This window comes from Pan troglodytes, chromosome 16 (assembly GCF_028858775.2).
Source record: "Pan troglodytes isolate AG18354 chromosome 16, NHGRI_mPanTro3-v2.0_pri, whole genome shotgun sequence".
NCBI lineage: Eukaryota > Metazoa > Chordata > Mammalia > Primates > Hominidae > Pan > Pan troglodytes.
The window spans coordinates 10,980,473-11,003,125 of NC_072414.2; the positions used below are offsets into that span (position 1 = coordinate 10,980,473).

General features: G+C 40.0%; 1 protein-coding gene across 22 annotated transcripts in view; it reads right to left on the reverse strand.

Moving 5' to 3' along the window:
* The window catches only part of LOC112205572 (serine/threonine-protein kinase Nek4-like), a 497,070-nt gene that overhangs the window by 334,247 nt on the left and 140,170 nt on the right, over positions 1–22,653 (reverse strand). For 11 of the 22 annotated variants that reach the window (XR_010151571.1, XR_010151570.1, XR_010151572.1 and 8 more), the window contains 2 exons: positions 14,148–14,389; positions 13,068–13,154 (listed from right to left, as the gene is read on the reverse strand). Coding sequence is in view for 15 of the 22 variants with exons in the window: in XM_063794602.1 (XP_063650672.1) it covers positions 14,377–14,389 (13 nt within the window). In the remaining 7 variants the exon portion in view is untranslated. Of the gene's footprint in view, positions 1–13,067; positions 13,155–13,244; positions 13,780–14,147; positions 14,390–20,940; positions 21,057–22,653 lie in introns of those variants that run through there. The other 11 variants (XM_063794590.1, XM_063794596.1, XM_063794597.1 and 8 more) reach the window with 2 other exon arrangements.

Sequence of the window (22,653 nt, forward strand, 5' to 3'; positions counted from 1 at the left end):
TTGTTTTCACACAACACAATAATACAAGAATATTAGATGTCACATGACTGATCATGTCACGTAAAGTTGTGATTTTTTTTTTTTTTGTCTTGCTAGCAAGCTCTTTGCCTTGATGGCTTTGATAGAGAATTCTGCCACGTGGGAGAAGTCCACATGGGAAGAAACTGAATGCAGCCTCTGGTCAACAGCCAGCAAGGAACTGAGGCTGCCCTAGAGTTTGCAATTTAAATTTCTGACTAATCCAAGCCCCCTTTTAAGTAACAATATATCACTTAAGATGTAGTGTGAACACCTTACAGTAACAGAATAACCCACATTCATTCCTTCTATCACTTATTGCAGTTATTCATCTTACTTATATAAGCATAATATTTGTATGTATATATGCACATAAATATTTGTATGTATATATGTATGCACACACAATGATATGTATTTAACCATATCTAATCAAATATATTCATACTACTATTGTTTTTAACAAGCTGTTATTTGTTAGATTAATTAAAAATAAAATTATTACCTAGATTAGCCACTAAAAAGGTAAAAAAAAAAAGATATGCTAAGAAATGAGATGAATTGATATAAAGTGCTCAAAACAACAAAAGGTAGAAAATGAGTGAAATACAAAAAATAGGAACAAAGACAAATCAACAACTGAAAGATAGTAACAAATTTGGTAGATTTTTAATCCAACTATATCAATCATCACTTTAAATGTCCATGTTCTAAATGCACTACTTAAAGGACAGAATGCATCAATAAAAGAGGGCATGGCATAGAAAGAATAAATTCATGTAACATGTTACAATCTGAGAAACACGAGAACATCATGAGGTTTGCAGGAGAATATCAAAGAACTTTCAAGAAGTCACGCAGATAGGCCAAGCATGGTGGCCAACACCTGTAATCTCGGCACTATGGGAGGCCGAGGAGGGTGGATCACTTGAGGTTAGGAGTTTGAGACCAACCTGGCCAACATGAGGAAACCCCATCTCTACTAAAGATACAAAAATTAGCTGGGCGTGGTGGCACCTGCCTGTAATCCTGGCTACTCAGGAGGCTGAGGCAGGAGAATCGCTTGAACTCGGGAGGCAGAGGTTGCAGTGAGCTGAGATGGAGTCACCACACTCCAGCCTGGGCTACAGGAGCAAAACTCCATCCCAAAAATAAAATAAAATTAAGACCAAAACTGCCAGACAGCTTACAAGTGGGGATTTTAAAGACACAGAGGCAGGGGTAATACATAGTAATAAATTAATATATTGAGGTTACACATTGGTTTTAGACTAAAAGGATGAAGTATCTTGAAGTGGAAGCTTACAGGTCATAGGGGGATTCAGAGATTTTCTGATTTGTGATTATTTAAGAAAGTAAAATTTGTCAGAAAATTTGGGATCAGCAGAAAATAATGGTACTTCTGGCTCATAGACATAACATCCTGTAGGCCCCTCAGGAAGAAATTGAGAATAAAGAATGGCAGAGTTCATTTCATAGATCCCCTTTATCTGAGGTCTATGTGCCAGTGGATCCATTTAGTAGAGGGGCAGCTTTCTGAACAACAACTCAGGGACATATGTTAAGCTTTGATTTTTAGTCTCCATAGGGAACCCCATATTCCCATGACTCTCAATTCCTTGCTACTATTTTAACTTCTTGCTTGTCAAGTGGCTCATGAACTTCTCAGAGGTAGAGAGGTGCCTGGAATTTCTGTGAAGGGACTCAAGATTTTCCTTTATTTCCATGCTTGGGGTAGTACACAGGCCCCTATGAGGGGTCCCTGCACCTTCTCAGGCCCTAAATAAATCCTCATCTGCTTGTGGGACTCCTGAATTTCTTCTACCATGTTCTTGCTTTTGTATTGCTTGCTGCTTTCAGGTAAGAATATTCCTGTTCAACCTTGGAGGATGAATCTCCTCTTCACTGGCCAAGACATTTGGATGACTATTCATATATGAATTATATCAAGAGTGCCAAAGTTCGGTATAAAATAATACACATCAGTTGATCCACTATTATTTAATAGAAGGTGGGTAAATTATTGACCATGTCAATGAAAATGGAGATATAAATAGTTGCCAGCAGAAAAATATTTTTAAAATATTAAGCTAAATGAGAAAAAATAATAAAATATTTTAACACCCTTCCTAAAAGTGATTGTTACAAATATGTTTGCTGAATAGAACAAAATTATGTGTACATTTTCTAAGCGGCATTTTAAAAATTTGTCACTGAGACTATTTATTACTGACTCAATTTCAGAGCCATTCTTGGTCTGTTTAGGGATTCAGTTCCTCCCTGGTTCAGTCTTGGGAGGGTGTATTTGTGCAGGAATTTTTCATTCTTTCTAGATTTTCTACTTTATGTCCATGGAGGTGTTCATTACATTCTCTGATGGTTGTTTACATTTCTGTGGGGTCGGTGGTAATATCACCCTTGTTGTTTCTGATTGCATTTATTTGAATCTTCTCAACATCACTCATTACTAGAGCAATGCAAATCAAAACCAACATCAAATACAACCTAACACCTGTCAGAATGGCTATATTAAAAAGTCAAATATAACAAATAACAGATAGTCAAACAAATAACAGAGGCTGGCAAGGTTGTGGAGAAAAAGGAACACTTATACAATGTTGGTGGGAGTGTAAATTAGTTTAACCATTGTGGAAGACAGTGTGGTGATTCCTAAAAGACCTAAAGACAGAACTTCCATTTGACCCAACAATCCCATTTCTAAGTATATATCCAAAGGAATATAAATCATCTGTTATAAAGACACATGAACACATATGTTCACTGCAGCACTATTCACAATAGCAAAAACATGGAATCAATCTCAATTGTCCATCAACAATAGACTGTATAAAGAAAATGTGGCACATATACACCATGGAATACAACACAGCTATAAAGAAGAACCAGATGATGTCTTTGCAGGGACATGAATGGAGCTGCAGTCCATTATTCTTAGCAAGCTAACACAGGAACAGAAAACCAAATACCTCCATGTTCTCTTATAAGTGGGAGCTAAATGATGAGAACACATGGACACATAGAGGGGAACAACACACTCAGAGTTCCTGAAACCATCGGTCTGGTTTCCGATGAATGGGGCAATCAGACACACAAGCACACCAAGGCTTAACCATTCTGGCCACTGGAAGGGAAAGAAACTACCCAGGAATGCCACCTGCTTCCAACTAGCTGATCCCATGATTGGGGCTCTAGGGAATTTCTCTTTACCTGCCGAGATGTTTTTGTCTTGGGGAACTTCCTTTCTCTTCTTGCCACTGCACCAGCTGCTGACTACACTTCCTTTCCACAGGGCAAGTGACATCTGAAGAGGCTGACAGACTTCAGAGCTGGGTAAGGCAACCAGAATACCCCCTGAACTGCCTCTGCCTGTTCTGTGATGTCACCTGAGCTCTGCTCTGTTTAGATATAGCTGATTGTGACATCATCTGGGTGTGTATCGTATCTGTATCTATGTCAAGACCTGGGCTTTGCTCCACTTGGAGTCAGCTGATTGGCAAGAGGGCATCTGAAATTGAGAGGAGGTTTCAGGACTTTTACCCAGTCCTTTAGTGGGGATCTGTCCGGGACTGTGCAGTATGAATCTGCAACTGTAAAAGTGTACAATATCTATATTTAGGCCCCCATCTCTGTCTCTCTCTCCTCTTCCTTCTTTCCTCTGCAAGGTGATCTGCATAAGCCCCAGTCCATCCAGGATCCAGCCCTGGAGGGAAACAGCCTCCACTGCCCTAGCAGGGTCACTCTTTTTAGGGCCCTGGAGTACTTCTCACAACAGTGCCAGTTTTTACGGGGAAAGGAAGGATGTGAACAATTCCATAGGTTATCTAAAGGGCTTGCCACCATGCTTACGGTGCTTAATGTTGTTTATGTGAAAAAAAGCTTAACAGCATATGGAATAAGTATTTAGGCAGTCCTGAGCCTCTGCCCTTTTTGTGTGCTTAATTTACCATTTAATTTGTTGCCATTCGGTTACCCTCTACTAGGGTACTAAGTACAGCAGAACATGGACTTGGGATGAAGTTGATGTGCTGGTGGGGCTGGGCGGGGCGGTGGTGGGGGAGTGCTGTGCTAGCTGGTGCTAATCAGTAGCTGCCCAAGGAGTTTATTCTCTGATCTCTTTGGCTGTCCCAGCTGTGTGGTGAGATTTGCACAAGTGTTCCTTTTAGGACCATGAGTGGTACTAATGGCACTGCTTATAAGAAGCTAGAAAAGTCTTTCCAACCCATAGAGCTCTGGTTGAAGGATATGAGCAGTGCAGAACAGAAGAGAGACAACAAATAAAAGTTGTCATCACTGTTTCAACAGGAATGAGCAGTATGGATATAGAAACCAAGTCAGGAGGGGAAACAAGGTCTCTATCCCCTCTGGGAGGCCCCTGGGGCATATCCTAGCTAAGTGTAGATCCTATAGCTATGAGCCCTTGACTAAGAGAAAAACGGTCTATTATTGCAGTGCTGTTTGGACTGTGGACAAGTTAGGTTATAAATTTTGACCTCTGAACGGACGCAACCAATACTAGTCTTTAATGCAGTTAGACTCATTTTGTCAGAGGTCTGGGAAATCAGAAAAAATACCATATGTCCAAGTCTTCATGCTTTTTGAAAATCAGGATTCATACCATGAGGGAAGATGCCAGCTGCTAGCTGTACCAAAGGACAGAATGGAAAAAGGACTCTTCACAAGCCAGAGAGCCAAACTCAGGCAGAAAGTAATGAAGAAGAATTAGGACTTTTAAATGTCCTACACCCAAGCTGTTTTAGCAGCTCCAACCACCACAGCCAGAACGCACCTGGCCTCTGCTCCACCCCTAACAGCTTCCACTGCGGTGGGAGCCCTATGGGGCCCTTAGCATTGGCCTCTGCATTGGCCCGGATTGCCTTGATGCTACCAAGTGAGGCATCAGACCAATAAGAGGGAGCTACTCTGCCACCTCAGTATAATGAGAGAACAGAGATGGCCTCTCCCTCCAGTGCTTGACAGGGAACACGATTTAGCAAGGAAGTGCCATGGCCGGAGCAAGGGAATTCCCATGTACAAGGATGGCCATGGGTGGCTTGGATGCGAGTGGGCAACCTGTCAGACATTACTGGACATCCAGCCCATTTTCAACATCTAACTTGTGAAATGGAAAAACTCCACCCCACTTTATAGAATGGATCCCCCGAAAATGACTGATCTCTATGTGTCTATCAGTGCTACCCACCAGTGTACCTGAGCAGATGTGTAGCCTCTCCTAAATATGTTTCTGACTGTAGACCAAAGAAGATCCAGAGTCTTGGTGCCTCCATGAAACAAATCCAAATGCCCCAAACCTGAAGGGACCATTCTGGATGCAAACCCTAATTGGGGCTCCAACTGATAAGGGGACATGGCCCATCTGGAATATTCACAAACATTCTTCCTGTTTGGACTCAGGAAAAGGGTACCAAAACAGGAAGCCTCACTAGGAATGGCCCCTTCCCCGCTCGAGAGACAAAGAAAGAGAAGTTTCAACCATAAATGTGGAATGAACAAGGAAGCCTCTGCATCAGAAAAATCGAGGCAAGCTCTGGAACACAGCCAGCGTGCCTAGTGTAAGGAGAAAGGCCACTGAAAGGATGACTGTCCCAAAAGAGAGGACCAAGGGGCCAGAAAAAGGAGGAATATGATGAGGAAGAAGCTCACAGTCAAATAATGGAGCAGGGTCACTGCTCTGACCACGGACAGTGATGCCTGGGGGCTCTCCTTAATCCCTCAGAGACAATTAAAATTTCCCCACAGGAACCCTGGGTACAACTGACAGTGAGGAAAAAATTACTTGATTTCCTGGTTGATACTGGGCAAACTATTCAGTTCTTAACACTTTACAAGCAAAAAGCACCAAAATGATCATACCAGTGATAGGAGTTGCAAGAATAATGCAACAAAAGGCTTTCCTACAACCTTTAGAATGCAAACTAGAAAGTTTGGACCTAAGGCACTGCTATTTCTATATGCAAGAATGCCCAATTCCCTTGCTGGGAAAAGACCTATTATGCAAATTAAATATGCAAGTAATTTATCCCCAGAGAAACAACTACATCTGCAGGTCCTGCTAGAGCAAGCACTGCAAGTAACATGTTATTCACTTGCCTTAAGAAGAAACAAGAATTCTCCCTTAGAAGTCTATGAGAGAGTGTGTAATTGTGAATAGGCAGACGGAATCCCAGGAAAAACAAGAAATACACAGTGAGTGCACATGGAAAAAACAGAAGGGGCTACTGTGCCCTGGGTGGCGCGGGGGAGGCGAATAAAAAATCAGTATACATTAATAAAGGAAGCCTTAGAAGGAATACAAATTTTTGAATACAGTCTTTCAAAAATTTCAGAAGTAGATTGATTCATCCATGCAGATCCCCATATAATAGCCCTATCATGCCTGTAAGGAAGCTACCCTTCAACAAATATCAATTTGCCCAAGACCTGAGAGCTGTTAATAAAATAGTCTTGGATATTCACCCAATGGTGCCTAACCCATATACTCTACTGACTGCTATATATAGATATTGTGAATGCTTTTCAGTGCTAGATCTGAAAGATGTTTTGTTCTGCATTCCAGTTGAAGAAAAGACCCAGCAATTATTATTACTTTTTTAATGACAGGACCCAGAGACTAAAACAACCTTTCAATACTGTTAGACAGTGGGGCCTCAATGTGCTAAAAAAAAATGCACCAACAATTTTTGGGGAAATAGTGGCAAAAGACTTAGGAGACCTACAACAAGATTAAGAAGCCTGGCTACAACACATAGATAATTAATAGCAGCCACAACTATAGGAAATGCGTAGCTGACCTCATCTTAGTTCTAAATCACCTGGTACAATATGGATACAAAGTATTCCCAGGAAGCCCCAAGTAAGTAAGTAGAAAGTAACCTGTCTTGGCTTTAGGTTAAAGCAAGGCCAAAGGAGCCTGGTCTGGTAAAAAACAAACAAACAAACAAACAAAAAAAACAGGCAATAGCAGCCATAAAGCCCCAGAGAATGGGGGCAACCATGGGGATTCTTAGAAAGGGTTAGCTTCTGCCAGATTTGATTCCTAAATTTGGACTAATGACTAAAACCCTTTATGAATCCCTACACGGACTAGACTCAGAGGCCCTTCTCTGGCTATCTAAAGGTCAACAAACATTTTATACCATCAAAGAAAAGCTGGTATCAGCCCCCACACTGGGATACCAAATTCCCAAAAGCTGTTCAAATTCTATATCCAAGAGAAACAAAGCATAGGTCTGGGTGTGCTAATCCAAATCCTGAGAGATGCCCCACAATCCATGGCCTATTTCTCTAAACAATTACGCCAAAGATTAAGGGATGGCCCCCCTTCCTCTGGGCAAAATCACCCACTGTGAAGTCCTACAGGAAGTAGAACAATTTACTCTGGGACAGCCAGTTACTGTATTTGTGCCCCATCCGGTGCTGACTCTGCTAGAACAAACGGGAGGCTACTGGCTCACTGTGGGGTGAGTGGGCAGATACCAGGCCATCCTCGTATATGATCCAAATATCACCCTACAAACCACCATGGCTCTAAACCCTGCCACACTGCTCTCAGCCACTGAACACAATCCTGGGTTAAAGCATGACTGTAAATCCTTGATGCAGCTTATTCAAGCATGCTGAACCTGTCAAACTAGACAATGAGTGCTCTGGACTTGAACTACACTGATGGGAGCAGCTTAATGAAAGATGTACACAGAGCCAGATGTGCCACCGTGACTACCAAAAGGGTAATAGAAGTCCATACCCTTCCGGCAGCTACCTCTGCACAAAGAGCTGAGTTAATTGCTCTTACTTGAGTCTTTAGAACTGTCCCAGAAAAAGGGATTCTGATTCCATACATGCATTCCTGGTAATGCACGCCCATCGGGTGTTTTGGAAACATAGAGGAGGCTGCTTGAAATGAGAAAATTCGGACATTAAACACCCAAAAGAAATTCTGGCCCTAGTAGAAGCAATTGACTTGCCTGCCACTGCATCATGCACTGCCCCACCACCAGAGATAATTCACAACCAAAGGTAACCAGGCAGCTGGCAAAGCTGCAAAATGAGCTGCTCGGGAGGCACAGGTCTGGGACATGAATACTCCATTTGGAATTACTAGGTTTTAAACCTCATTACACCGAACAAGATCCCAAACGTGCCCAAGCCAGGGGTTTGAGAAAAAGGATTCCAACTCCCCCTGGAAAACTGACACTCACAGGATGATGAAACCCCAAGGCCTTGGTTTATCCAATCTCAAAACATCTACATGAAGGAACGCACTATGGGAGTGATGTCCTCGCCAACCTAGTGCAACCACATCTCAGTAGCCCACAATTCCAAGATATCATTCAGAAAATTACACAAGGATGCATCTTGTGCACTACAAACAATCCCAAGATGGAATGTAGCCCTCCTAAAAAGGGGATATAGTACAAAGGGCTGAGTCCCTTCAAAGACTGAAAGGTGGGCTTCACTCAGATGTCTACCTGGTTATGTGAGCCAAGGAAAGATCTGAAGTTATTAATAAGAGAAAAAGGAGGAGAGTTAAGTGATACACTTTTATCAACATGAAGTTCTCAATAAATTCTAGAGTAATAAGTATATACTTGATCTTTGCTGAAACTACCTGAATGGGTGTAGACAGGGGCTTTCCTCCAAAACAAAACAGACTGCTGGGTCTCTGGGGGAGGTGCCCCTTTCTCCACTGCTGACTTGCCATTGCACATCCAAGCTACCACCTCGAGCACTTGGAGTTATGTTTATACGTAGGACAAGAGTAAATTCTCACGCATTTCCCATCTATAATTACACTACCACTCACCATGAGTGCTCCACTTTTGGGGAAACCTGGAAACAAATCTTCCATCTGGCTCATAAGCAGGTTAATATCACCCCCTCTATAGACTATGCTGTACATGACAACATAGGATGGCCGATGATGGTGCAAATTCAGGCAATGTGTCACGCACCTCTATGCATCCAAAAGCACGAGAGCAACACACCCCACTAGCAGCCAGGCTAAGGGATGGTTACCTCTTAGTAACGTGGCCAAAACCATCAATTGACTAATAATATATGGCTAGGATGGCAAAATAGTATCAAGCTACATGGTGGGGCCTATCCTTTCTCCTGGAGTTAGCTATGGGTCTGAGGCAGTCACAGCTGGTCTTACTTACCTTACAGCTGGACTGGCAGATACACCTGGGGGTGCCCTTACCTACCAGGACACATCCTGTCCCATCTGGACTCTCTCCCTGACAACTGGGAAAATGTGAAGGACAGACAACACCATCAAAAATGGGCACCCTGTTGGTTCTACTCACTAGCTGCCTTTTCCTCCCAGATAGCAAACATAGATGTAGAATTATAAGTCGAGACCCTAAGTATAGAGCTACTGCCTCTAATAACACCTAACCCAACATTACCCTTCCCACTGAAAACACTCGCAGATTAGACAAGTGGCCCTACAGAACCCTATGGCCTTAGATATCCTGACTGCAGCCCAGTGTGACACTTGTGCATTAAGACTGAATGGTGCATAAACACACCAGATTATTCTCACGATATAATCCAAGCTATGCATGCACTGAATACTCATATTTCTGCTATAAATGTCCTCTCCCAGGATCCCACAATGTCATGGTTTAGTCGACTTCCAGGTCCATGGAAGACTCTCATATACAGTATAATTGGTATTCTGCTCCCTATTCTGTTTGGTTGCTGTAGTTTTTGTCACTTTTCAAGATCTGTATGGAGATGCAGGAAAAACTTTCCCAGAAACTTTTGGGTCCCCACACTATAATGCTCCAACACATTCTCACATTAGTCTGGGAACCCACGAATATTTCCAACTCCAGGTAAACAGATTCCAATCTGATACCCTCTAACTGTGCCCCTTTTCAGCAGGAAGAAGCTAGATGGACTGTGTTGTCACTTTCCTTGGAAATGGAATGGTCTTTTATGGTGAAGGATTGTAATTGAGTCATATAGCTTCAAAATACACTTAAGTTTTTTCTTTCTCCTTTTTTTTTTCTTCCCAGTCTCAAGATGTAACCTTGAAGCAAACTGCAGAAGCCATTGCTTTAGTCTTCAAGTAGAACCCTGAAATAAACTTTGGAACCACACCCCCTTTGGTTTCCCACTGTACACGTCCATGCCTTATACACATTTACCTAACTGTATGCTGGCTAAACTCACACCATGCATACTTATCTAACTATATGCCTGTCAAAAAATACCAGAGGCTAATTTAAAATGAACCAAACATAAAGGCCCAGCTGTGGAATTGTCTCTCTCTTAAAGATTGCCTCAGGATGGATATCTACAGCCTGGAACTATCAAGATGGTATCAGTCTGTCTCGAGTAAGACACAGACTCCCTGAATCTGCACAATACCTGCATGCCTCCCATGTCATGCGTCACGCTTCCCTTTCTTTAAACCCCTGTCCTCTGCCCAAAATTTTGAACTGGTTTATAGAGGTGTAATCCAGCCATTTCCCTACTGCTGAATTTGAAAAATAAAGTCACTTTCCTTTGACCCTGCACGTCCTCTTTGTCATTGCTTTTGCATGCATAGAACAGCTGGACCTGCACTCAGTTACATGTGTATCATAAGAGGAATGGAATACGGCACTTTTCTCCCTGACTGCCAATGACTACATGGAAACAGGGGTGCCTCATCATCTGTATTATGGTATATTATTGAAGACACAGACTTATACTTTCACGTAAGCTGACCAACTCCATTTACCCTCTACCTAGCAGTGGAGGCAAAAACAACTCAATCTTGAAAGCTGATTCACCATGTTGACTTCTGATTAACCTCCGTTCTGGGACTGCCTCTAAGCTTTCTGTATAAATATTTTTTTCCTTTATATGCACACTAGGGGATAAGATTTCTATTGTGTCTACTGTTCCTTGTGAAAATCATTATTTTTCTGTAAATCCTGCCCTTAGGTCAGAACCACCATGACTATAAATCCTGTGCTTAGATTCACATGGCATTTCTGCCTTTCCCTGACAGGTAGACTTCAGTTTTCCTACACATTCCTTCCCCATGGTATATAAGTCCTGTGTGAGACTCAAATATCTGTTCATAAATCCCTACTAAATGTTTCTTTCTAAGAGACTGGTTATATCAGCCTCTATCTTCAGCTGTTCAGCTTCCTCATATTTTGGTGGTAGGTTTGCAAAGACCTGCCCTCCATGGAATGCTAACTATTAAAAATGGAGAGCTTTTAGTGGAGTAATGAAATCCCTATTTTACATATGTAGAAATAATTTTAAAAATGATGGTCGTAGAAATCTGTTGAGGAGGAAGCAGAATTGTAATGAGTTAGATGAATGTTTCCCTGACCTAGATTTAACACTTCAGGAAGACTGAATAAAGGGAACATGAAATCATGGTCTCAATTATATGAGCCACCCATCCATTGAACTCTAACTTCCAATCAGTCTAAAGTGTGGATGGAGAAAGAGTGTTAGGTACTTGCCTCATGAAGAGGTCTAGGAATTTGGCTTGTTTGCAGTGATAGTTTTTGAAAATTGTAGTGTCCAGGACAGCCACTCTGAAACCTGGTAGCTTAGTATATTATGGGAAATCATAATTTTTGTGCTGTCAGAGAGGTTGTTTGGGAACTTGGAGCACCACACGATGTCATCTGTGCCTGTGACATCATTTAGCAGAGCTTTGAATTTAGTGCCTGTTTTCTTTTAAACCTCATCTCTCCAGTGTCCATCTCCCTGATATGCCACATTGAGATGGGTTACACCTTGTATGCATTTACTTATGTCTAACTTATGGCTTGCCATTCTAGCTTTTTTTTTAATTGCTTCCTGGTTTGGTGAAGCACAATCTTCACACTCTTCATCATGATAGATTAGAAAACATGCACTGAAATTAAGATAAAAAGGGATTTGACAAGTTTCGTAAGTGTGATAGTATCTCCAGTTCAAATGAAATAAATGGGAACACCCACCATGTTTTAAAATAGGAACCTTAAATGAAGCTGTCATGTCTCAAGTAATAAAGTATGAGCTTAAAGAAGTTAGTTTTCTTGAATTACAAATGCTCAAATAACACCACGTAACAGTTATCCTCATCTAAGAATGAGAAATGACATCCATGAAGGTGAATGTCTCTTCCAAGTTTCTAGGTCACAAGAGCTCATTTTCTGACTGTCACTATTACTGTGGTGTAGACAATAGACCCCATGTTTATAGACCAAAAAATAAGTCAACGTTATACATGGCCATGGGTGTGCAGAATGAAGTCTGATGTCTTTGTGGGTTTTTAGGCATGGTCCCTGGAAACATCTCTGGTGCTGTCCAGCAGCGTGTTGAACAGGAAGTTGTGTGTGGGGTGAGTGGAGAGTCCTTCCTGCTGTGGGATTCTTTGTTTAGCCAGCACATATGTAGAATCACCACTCAGCCTGTGTATATCTCTTAGATCACTGCTGGACGGTTGGGGATACGTTGTATTTTCTTCCTTCCTTTCCTTCCTTCCCTCTTTCCTTCTTTCCCTGTTTCCTCTCTTTCTCTCTCTCTTTTTGTCTCTCTTTCTTTCTCTCTCTCTCTCTTTCTTTCTTTGGTCTGACTTTATTGCTCAGGCTGCAGTGCAGTCACACAATCATGGCTCACTGCAGCCTTGACCTTTTGGGCTCAATCCATCCACCTGCCTCAGCCTCCTGAGTAACTGGGACCACGGGTGTGTGCCATTATACTCAGCTAATTGTTCTATTTTTTTGTAGAAAAACAGTTTCTCCATGTTGCCCAGGCTGGTCTTGAACTCCTGGACTCAAGCCATCCACCCACTTTGGCCTTCCAATGTGCTGGCATTACAGGCATAAGCCACCACGCCTGGCCTCTTGTTTTGCCTCTATCAGGTTTTCCATGCCTGTGCAAAACCTATTTTGAATCTCAGCTGCCAAAAATCTGGTGTGAAAAGATTTTTTTGTCCAGGTCCAGATAAGTAGAAACTGCCAAAACCACCAACCACCATATATATATATCTTTTGTATTCCACTCACCTGCTGTCATGATGATGCCCATTTGGTGACTTTGGGATTGCTGATATAATTCTGGTATTCAACAGAATACAAGGTTCCATAAAATTCCTGATGGAGAATATGGTGTGAAAAGACATTATCACAGAATTCCAACAAGGCTTGAAGGCAGAATTATCTTTAGAAAACTAAGCCTATATTTAAAAAAATCATAATATGAAAATACAATTTATATTTCTTGTCACTAACATTCCTCAATCTTGGTCTTTGGCATCCAGAAACTTTGTCTGCCAAAATATGTTCAGTGGGATCCTGTAGATATGTTCCTAAATGATATCTGAAAATGGGCCTTTCTGGGGTATGTGAGGCATAGGCAAATATCTCTGAAAACAGAGAGGTTACTGACACGCAAACGAGTTACTTGGTAATAAAGAGTGTGATGGGGAGGTCAAATATGGACAAGAGTTCCTTGAGTTTGATAGTGGCTTCCTGAAGTACATGGATGTATGTATGGAAGGGTAAATGTATGTGGAAATCTGCTTGGCTATTTTTTTTCTATGTGTCCATTCACCTTCTGAGGCCAGTTTTTTTTTTTTTTTGAGTCTTGGTCTCCCTCTGTTTCCCAAGCTGGAGTGCAGTGACACAATCATGGCTGACTTCAGTTTGGAACTCCTGGGCTCAAGCAATCCTCCCAAGTCAGCCTCCCCAGAAGCTGGGGTAACATATGCATGCCTGTCTTTTTTTAATTAAAAATAAAAAATCAAAGATTTCATTTTAAAATAATCTTAGATATACATAAAGATGCAAACATAGTACAGCTAGTTTTACATACCCAGGAGTTTACTAGAATGTTAACATCTTATTTATATACCCATAATATATTTATGAAAACTAATAAACTTACACTGGTTTAAAACTATTAACTGAACTACAGACTTTCTTGAGAGTTTACCAGGTTTTCTAGTAATGCCATTTTTCTGTTCTAGAATCTAATCCAGGGTAGTATTATAAATTAAATGTGCTATCTTTTGCATTAGTTATCAGTTGCTGCACAACAAATTGCCACATAGTGTGGTGGCTCAAAATCACACACACATTACTTACAGTTGCTCTGGGTCAGGAATCCAGATTCAGATGACGTCCAAGGCTGAGGTCTCAACTGAAGGCTCATCTGGAGAAGGATACCCTCAAAGCTCATGTGATAGTTGTTAAGATTCCATTTCCTACTCTGGACTGATCACGGTGGGTCAAACTTGTAATACCAATGCTTTGGTAGGTTCAGGCAGGAGGATTATTTGAGGCTAGCGGTTCAGGACCAGCTTGGGCAACATAGTTAGAACCTGTTTCTACCACACACAAAAAAAAAGAAGGAAGAAAAGAAAAGAAGAAAAAAGATTAGCCAGACATGGAGGCATGTGCCTGTGGCCCCAGCTACTCAAGAGGCTGAGGCAAAAGGATTGCTTGACCCCAGGAGTTCAAGCCTGCAGTGAGGTATATTCATGCCACTGTGCTCCAGCCTGGATGCAGAGTGAGACCCTGCCTGCGAAAAAAAAAAATTTCTGACTTGGTCACGAAGACATCACCAGTGAATGATTTCACATCTTCAATTAATTAATACCAATTTATCATATATTTTTCAAAAAATAAACAGTAAACCCCAAGCCTGTGGCACCTAGCAATGAAATGAGGAGCAAGCAACCCAGCCAAGGATTTTGAGATAATGTGGTCTTGTCCCTCCCTTCATCAGCCATCATCACCTGCAATTCAAATTCCACTTTCCAGAGAGGGAGGAAACTGGTGGCAGCCACATGTGCAGCACAGCAGTGTCAGCTCCAGCAACACCGCAGTTCCCAGGGTGTGCCTCTGGCTTCACGGAAGTCACCTGCTGCACTGGTTTGCCAACTGTTTGTTTTTCTAAGTCCTCATCTGGGAATAGGTAACAACTTTAATAATAATATTTAAATCCTTGTTTGGTTCAACTTCTAAGTTTTTAAAAACTCTGAGTTTCTATTTTTTATACATATTTATGAAGGCTCACAAAATGTGTCACTTCAAATGTCTACATGTTAGGTCTCCTGAGCATACAAACTAAATTGACCTTAATGAAATACCAGAATTTAAATCTTATATTTCTTCTAAATAATGAGCACCTGTTTGTCAACCCATATTTTCATCTTTGTCTATACTTGTAGGTAATGTACTTAAAGAAAGAAATATGCAAAACGATGAAATCATATTAAAAAGAGTAATTTATCACCCACCTTTATCTCTCCCCCTTTCTAGTGTTTTCTAAATCTCCATCTATGTAGCCCAATTACATCTCTTTACTACTCTGTTTTGGTTTTATTCACTTATACAATATAATTGTTTGCAAAGTCTGAAAATTATCTTGAAAAAATGTACATTTTTTCTCCTTTTCATGTGTTCCATTCTATTTGTGCTAAATCAATTTAGACCTTTCACATAAAAAACAGTAAGAGCAACATGAAGAATAGATCATTTTCCAATGTGAATTATCAGCCTTATACCACAGCTAGACAAAGTTACTGAAGAAAAACTATGATCAATATGACTTATGAACATAAACACAAAAATTAAAGGAAATACTATTAAAACAAATAACAGACATGTAAAAATTTATAAATTTTGACGAAGGTATACATCTTACAAATGCAAATTTGGTTCAACATACAAAAAGAATTAGTGCCATAAACTATATTAAGAGATAAGGGACACAATACACATGGTCATCTTAAAAGATGAGCAATAAGCACCTGCTAAATTGAAATTTCATTCCTTATAAAAACATGCAACAAGTTAGGCAAATAAGAAAAATTTCCCCATCATGAAAGCACAGAAAACCTCACATGACATCCTAAAAGTTCTGGAAGCTCAAACACTTTCTTGTAAAATTAGAAACAAGAGAAGGATATCACTTTCACAGTTTTAGTCACTACTGTATTGGAGGATGTCCCCAACATAATTGGTGTAGAAAATAAACATAAAGCAGTCAGATTGGAAGGAAAGTCAAATTATGTCTCCAAATGACATGATCCTGCCTAGAGACATCATAAAATCTCTAATAAAACATAACAAAATATGAAAAAAGGGATAAGCAAGCTTGTAGTACAGCTTAGTACAGGTCAATATACAAAAACAACTATATTTTTATTTATTAGCAATTAACAATCTAAAAACAAAATTTCAAAAACCATTTCATTTAAAATGGCATAAAAGTTAAATACCTATGAATTAATTTAATAAAATAAGTATAAGATACATATACTGAGGACTACAAAACATATCAAAGATATTAATACAATTATAAATTAAATACATTGAGCTTTCACTGATTAGAAAGCTTAGTATCATTAGGTTGCTGATACTTTCCAAATATATCTAATGCAATCCCTAGCTAAATCCTAGGTGACATTTTCTCCCCTAATTGGCAGTTTTACTCTAAAATTCATATATAATGCAATAGAATTCCAGGACAGACAAAATAATTTTGAAAAAGAACAAAGTTTGTGTAGTAAAATGCTACTTTCTGATTTCAAAACATACTACAAAAGCAATAGTAATCAAAATTGTGTTAAGGATATGGAACAACAAAAGAACCAGAATAGCCATAGCTATCCTAAGCAGAAAGAAGAAAACTAGAGGAATTACATTACCTGACTTCCAATTATACTAGAGACCTATAGTAAATGAAACAGCATGGTATTGGAATAAAAATACCCATATAGACCTATGGAACAGAATAGAAAACCAAGGAACAAATCCACAACGCTATAGTTATGTCATTTTCGACAAAGTTGCCAAGAACGTAAACTGGGGAAAAAGCCAGTCTCTTAAATAAATGGTGCAGGGAAAACTGGTTATCCATATGCAGAAGAATGAAACTAGAACTCTGTCTCTCACTGTATGCAAAAAATCAAATCAAAATGGATTAAAGACTTACATTGAAGACCTCCGACTATGAAACTACTATAAGAAAACATTAAGGAAACTCTCCAGTATGTTGGTCTAGGAGAAAATTTCTTGAGCAATATCCCACAAGCATAGGCAACCAATGCAAAAATGGGCAAATGAGATCATATCAAGTTAAAAGCTCCTGCACAGCATAGGATATAATCAACAAAGTGAAGCGACAATCCACAGAATGGGAAAAAATATTTGCAAACTACCCATCTGATGGATTAATAACTAGAATATATAGGCAGCTCAAACAACCCTATAGGAAAAAAGTCAAATAATCAAACCAAAAAAGGACAAAATATTGGAATAAATGTTTCTCAAAAGACATACAAATGGCAAACAAGCATATGAAAAGGTGCTCAAAATCATTAATCATCAGAGAAATGCAAATCAAAACTACAATGAGATATCATCTCACCCCAGGTAAAATAGCTTTTATCCAAAGGACAGGTAATAACAAATGCTGGTGAGGATGTGGAGAAAAGCAACCCTTGTACACAGTTGGTGGGAATGTAAATTAGCACAACCACTATGGAGAACAGTTTGGAGGTTCCTCAGAAAACTAAAATTGAGCTACCAAATATACCCAGCAGTAGGCTGCTGCATATATATACCCCAAAGAAAGGAAATCAGTATATCAACGAGATATCTGCACTCCTATGCTTGTTGCAGCACTGTTTACAATAGCTAAGATTTGGAAGCAATCTTAAGTGTCCATCAACAGATGATTGGATAAAGAACATATGGTGCATATAAACAGTGGAGTACTATTAAGCCAGAAAAAATAAAGAGACCCAGTCATTTGCAACAACAAGGATAAAACTGGAGATTACTATCTTCAGTGAAATAAACCAGGCACAGAAAGACAAATATCACATGTTGTCACTTATTTGTGGGTTCTAAAAATCAAAACAGTTGAACTCATGGACATAGAGAGTAGAAGGATGGTTAACAGAGGCTGGGAATGGTAGCAGGGGGCTGGGGGAAGGTAGGGATGTTTAATGGTTACAAAACAAATAGAAAGAATGAATAAAACAAACTGATAGCGTAACAGGGTAACTATGAAAGTCAATAATAATTGTATATTTTTACAAAACTTAAAAAGCATAATTGAATTGTTTGTAACTCAAAGGATAAATGCTCATAGAGATAGTTGTCCAATTCTCCATGATGTGTGCTTATTTCACATTACATGCCTGTACCAAAACATATCATGTACCCTGTGTGTGTTTATCTACTATGTGAGAAGGAGAGAGGTTGCGGGAAGTCAGGGACCCCGAACCAAGGGACCGGCTGAAGCCATGGCAGAAGAACGTGGATTGTGAAGATTTCACGGACAATTACTAGTTCCCCAATTTCAGACTTTTATAATTTCTTACTCCTGTCTTTACTGCAATCTCTGAACATAAATTGTGAAGATTTCATGGACACTTATCACTTCCCCAATCAATGCCCTTGTGATTTCCTATGCCTGTCTTTACTTTAATCTCTTAATCCTATCATCTTCATAAGCTGAGGAGGATGTGTGTTGCCTCAGGACCCTGTGATGATTGCGTTAACTGCACAAAGTGTTTGTAGAGCATGTGTGTTTGAACAATATGAAATCTGGGCTCCTTGAAAAAAGAAGAGGATAACAGCAATGTTCAGGGAACAAGAGAGATAACCTTAAACTCTGACCACCAGTGAGCCAGATGGAACAGAGCCATATTTCTCTTCTTTCAAAAGCAAATGGGAGAAATATCACTGAATTCTTTCTCAGCAAGGAACATCCCTGAGAAAGAGAATGCGATCCTGAGTGTAGGCCTCTAAAATGGCCGCTTCGGGGGCAGCCATCTTTTATGGTCAAAGCTGTAGGGATGAAATAAGCCCTAGTCTCCCATAGCGCTCCTAGGCTTATTAGGATGAGGAAATTCCCACCTAATAAATTTTGGTCAGACTGGTTGTCTGCTCTCAAACCCTGTCTCCTGATAAGATGTTATCAATGAGAATGCGTGCCTATAACTTCATCAGCAATTTTAATTTTGCCCCAGTCCTGTGGTCCTGTGATCTCGCCCTGCCTCCATTTGCCTTGTGATATTCTATTACCTTGTGAAGCACATGATCTCTGTGACCCACACCCTATTCGTACACTCCCTCCCCTTTTGAAAATCACTAATAAAAACTTGCTGGTTTTATGGCTCGGGGGGCGTCACGGAAGGTGCCGACATGTGATGTCTCCCCCGGACACCCAGCTTTAAAATTTATCTCTTTTGTACTCTGTCTCTTTATTTCTCAGACTGGCCGACACTCAGGGAATCTAGAAAAGAACGTACGTGAAATATCGGGGTGGAATTTCGCCTGCTATCTGGCTGAATTTCGCCCAATAGAGAGACATATATATCAATGGAATAAAATCAAATGTCGAAAATTAATTCTCACATGCATGGTAAAACAATTTTACAAGGTTGACAAGTCAATTAAATATAAAGAAATATTTCCTCACACAGTGTTGCTGGGACAAATGGACATTGACATGCAAGTTATCGCCTCCCTAGCACCATATGCATGATTGACTCAAATTAATAATGCATCTAAATATAGGAGCCAAATTGACCAAATCCACAGAAGAGAACATAAGAATACATTTTCATCGCTGAAATAAATTGGATCTTTGTCCCCACCAAATCTCATGTCAAATTGTAATCTGCAGTGTTTGCCGTGGGATCTGGTGGGAGGTGATTGGCTCCTGAGGGTGATTTTCATGAATGGTTTAGCACCACTGGTGGTGTTCTCCTGATAGTGAGTGAGTTCTCACAAGATCTGGTTGCTTAAAAGTGTGTAGCACTCCAGCCCCTCTCTTCCTCCTGCTCTGGCTGTGTGAAGTGCTGGCTCCCCCTTTGCCTTCCACCATGATTGGAAATTTCCTGAGGTCTTCCCAGAAGCAGAAGTCACTATGCTTCCTGTACAGCCTGCAGAACCATGAGCCAATTAAGCCTCTTTTCTTTATAAATTACCCAGTCTCAGTATTTCTTTATACCAATGGGAGAACAGACTAATACAGTAGCCTTGGGTTAAACAATGGTTTCTAAGCTATGACACCTAAAGCAAATGAACATAATTTTAAAAAGACATAAAGAACTTCATCAGAAATCAAGTATTAAAATTAAAAAACAGACATATTGAACTCATTACAAAAAAGTATTGTGTGACTCAAAGTACATGGTTAAAAGTAAAAAGGCAACAGCAAAGAATGAGAGAAAATCTTTAAAAATCTCATAGCTAATTAGGGTCTGTTATCCAGAATAGATAAAAAGTCTTACTTCTCAAAAATAAAAAGGCAAACATCTTAATCAAAAATGGCAAATAATTTGAAGAGTCATTTTTCCAAAAATAGTTGTAGTCTTGTCCAATGAACACATGAGAACATGCTCAATTTTTTTGTTATTCAAGAAATGCAAATCTAAACAACCATAAGATATACTTTACAAACCTAAACGGCATTTTGATAACTAAATAAAATGAGTTGGAAAAGGCAAAATACTATCTGATGCCATTTATATAACACTCTGAAAAAGAAAAAAATACAGAGACAGTAAAGTATTCGGTGAGTATGAAGGGATTGGACCACAGAAAATTTGAATCAGTAAAGTACAAGAAATGTCTCTGGGGCTGTGAAATTGTTCTATATGACAACGTGACACTGAATATGTGACACTGTTATTCAAGACCTACAGAACTTCATAACACACAGATGGTAAAATAAAAACCTTATTTAGGCCAGGTGCCATGGCTCACGCCTGTAATCCCAACACTTCGGGAGGCTGAGGTGGAGGGGATCACTTGAAGACAGGAGTTCGAGACCAGCCTGGCCAACATGGAAAAACCCTGCCTCTACTAAAAATACAAAACACAAAAATTAGCCACGCATGGTGGCACATACCTATAATCCCAGCCACTCGGGAGGCTGAGGCAGGAGAAGTCCTTGAACCTGGGAGGCAGAGGTTGAGGTAAGCCAAGATCACACCACTGAACTCTAACCTGGGCAACAGAGCGAGACTGCATCCAAACAAACAAACAAACAAACAGCCTTACTTAGTTGATAGAGATTAACTAAATATTATAACTGTATAACAAATGTGTGAAATAAGCTCACTAGAGTGAGAAAAGGGGGCTGACCTAAGTAAATTAGGAAATAGAGGGAGATTCTGAGATTCTAAGTCAAAAGGACAAATAATTTGTATATAAGGACTTAGTTTTAGTTGGTAAAGTAGTTTCCCAGGGGTGTATAAATTAACACTTTTGAAAACACTACGCATGTATTTTTGGATGATATCATTAAGTTAACAAAGCCAACTAGTTCCATGTTAGAGGCACAAGCTACATACAAGCGAGTTGGAACAGGTACATAGCTTCATGTGGTACTGGATTAGATGATGTGCTGCCAGAAACATTACATGGAATTCATGGCTAGTTTAATATAGATACATATGCATACATGTTGAAATATTTATATACATGCATATATTTGTAAGTCAGTAAACACATGTATTCTTTTGCTCAGTCAGCTGACAAGGCCTCAAGTCATCAGATGCCCTAGGGGCAATGAATATACCCTAGATCACAGTCTCTAGATCTTCATTTCTAATTCCATTTTCCATTCAAAGGAACTAGGGCATTGTGAAGAAATGGTGGATAATAGGGTTAGACAGAGAATAAACACAATCAGCCTGCAGCACCTAGTAGTGCCAGAAGAAAAGAAAATAACAACCAACAATGCAACAAACCAAACAGCACACCACACCAACAAACCATAATTATGGGGAGATTTCAAAATTATAGACAATCCAACTGAAAGAAAGTCCCAGCCGGGAGCGGTGGCTCACGCCTGTAATCCCAGCACTTTGCGAGGCCAAGGCGAGCGAATCATGAGCTCAGGAGATCGAGACCATCCTGGATAATATGGTGAAACCTTGTCACTACTAAAAATACAAAAAATTAGCCGGGCATGGTGGTGGGCGCCTGTAGTCCCAGCTACTCAGGAGGCTGAGGCAGGAGAATGGCATGAACCCAGGAAGCAGAGGTTGCACTGAGTCGAGATCGCGCCTCTGCACTCTAGCCTGGGTGACAGAGCAAGACTTCATCTCAAAAAAAAAAAAAAAGAAAAAGAAAGTTTCTTGGACAATACTGAAGCAATTTGAGCAACAAGCCAAATAAATTATTTCAAGTGAAGTGTAAAATAAGTACCCATATTTGTCTATGGGTAGAACAATGATGGAATAATATGGAACAATTGAAGAAGAATAGGCATTTGTTCATTGTGATTAATTCCAAATAATTTTTGCAGACACTCTGCCCCTAGGAAGTGGAACATAATTATTCACTTCTTATTTGTGTGTTGTGAGTAGTGACTTCTTTTTGAAACATACAACATGGAAAGGAGAAGAAAAAAAACAGTAATTTCACAGTACAGAAATTTGATTGGAACTATCTCATTCAGGTGATTAAATTAACATCAAAAGTGATAAAGCTGTTGCAGTCTGTACCCTTAACAGGATGTGATGAGAATGGCACTTTCCCTCTGTGGTCTTCCTCCCTGAAACCTACAATCCAGTCTAATCAGGAAAGAAACACCAAAGAAATCCCAAATTAGGAA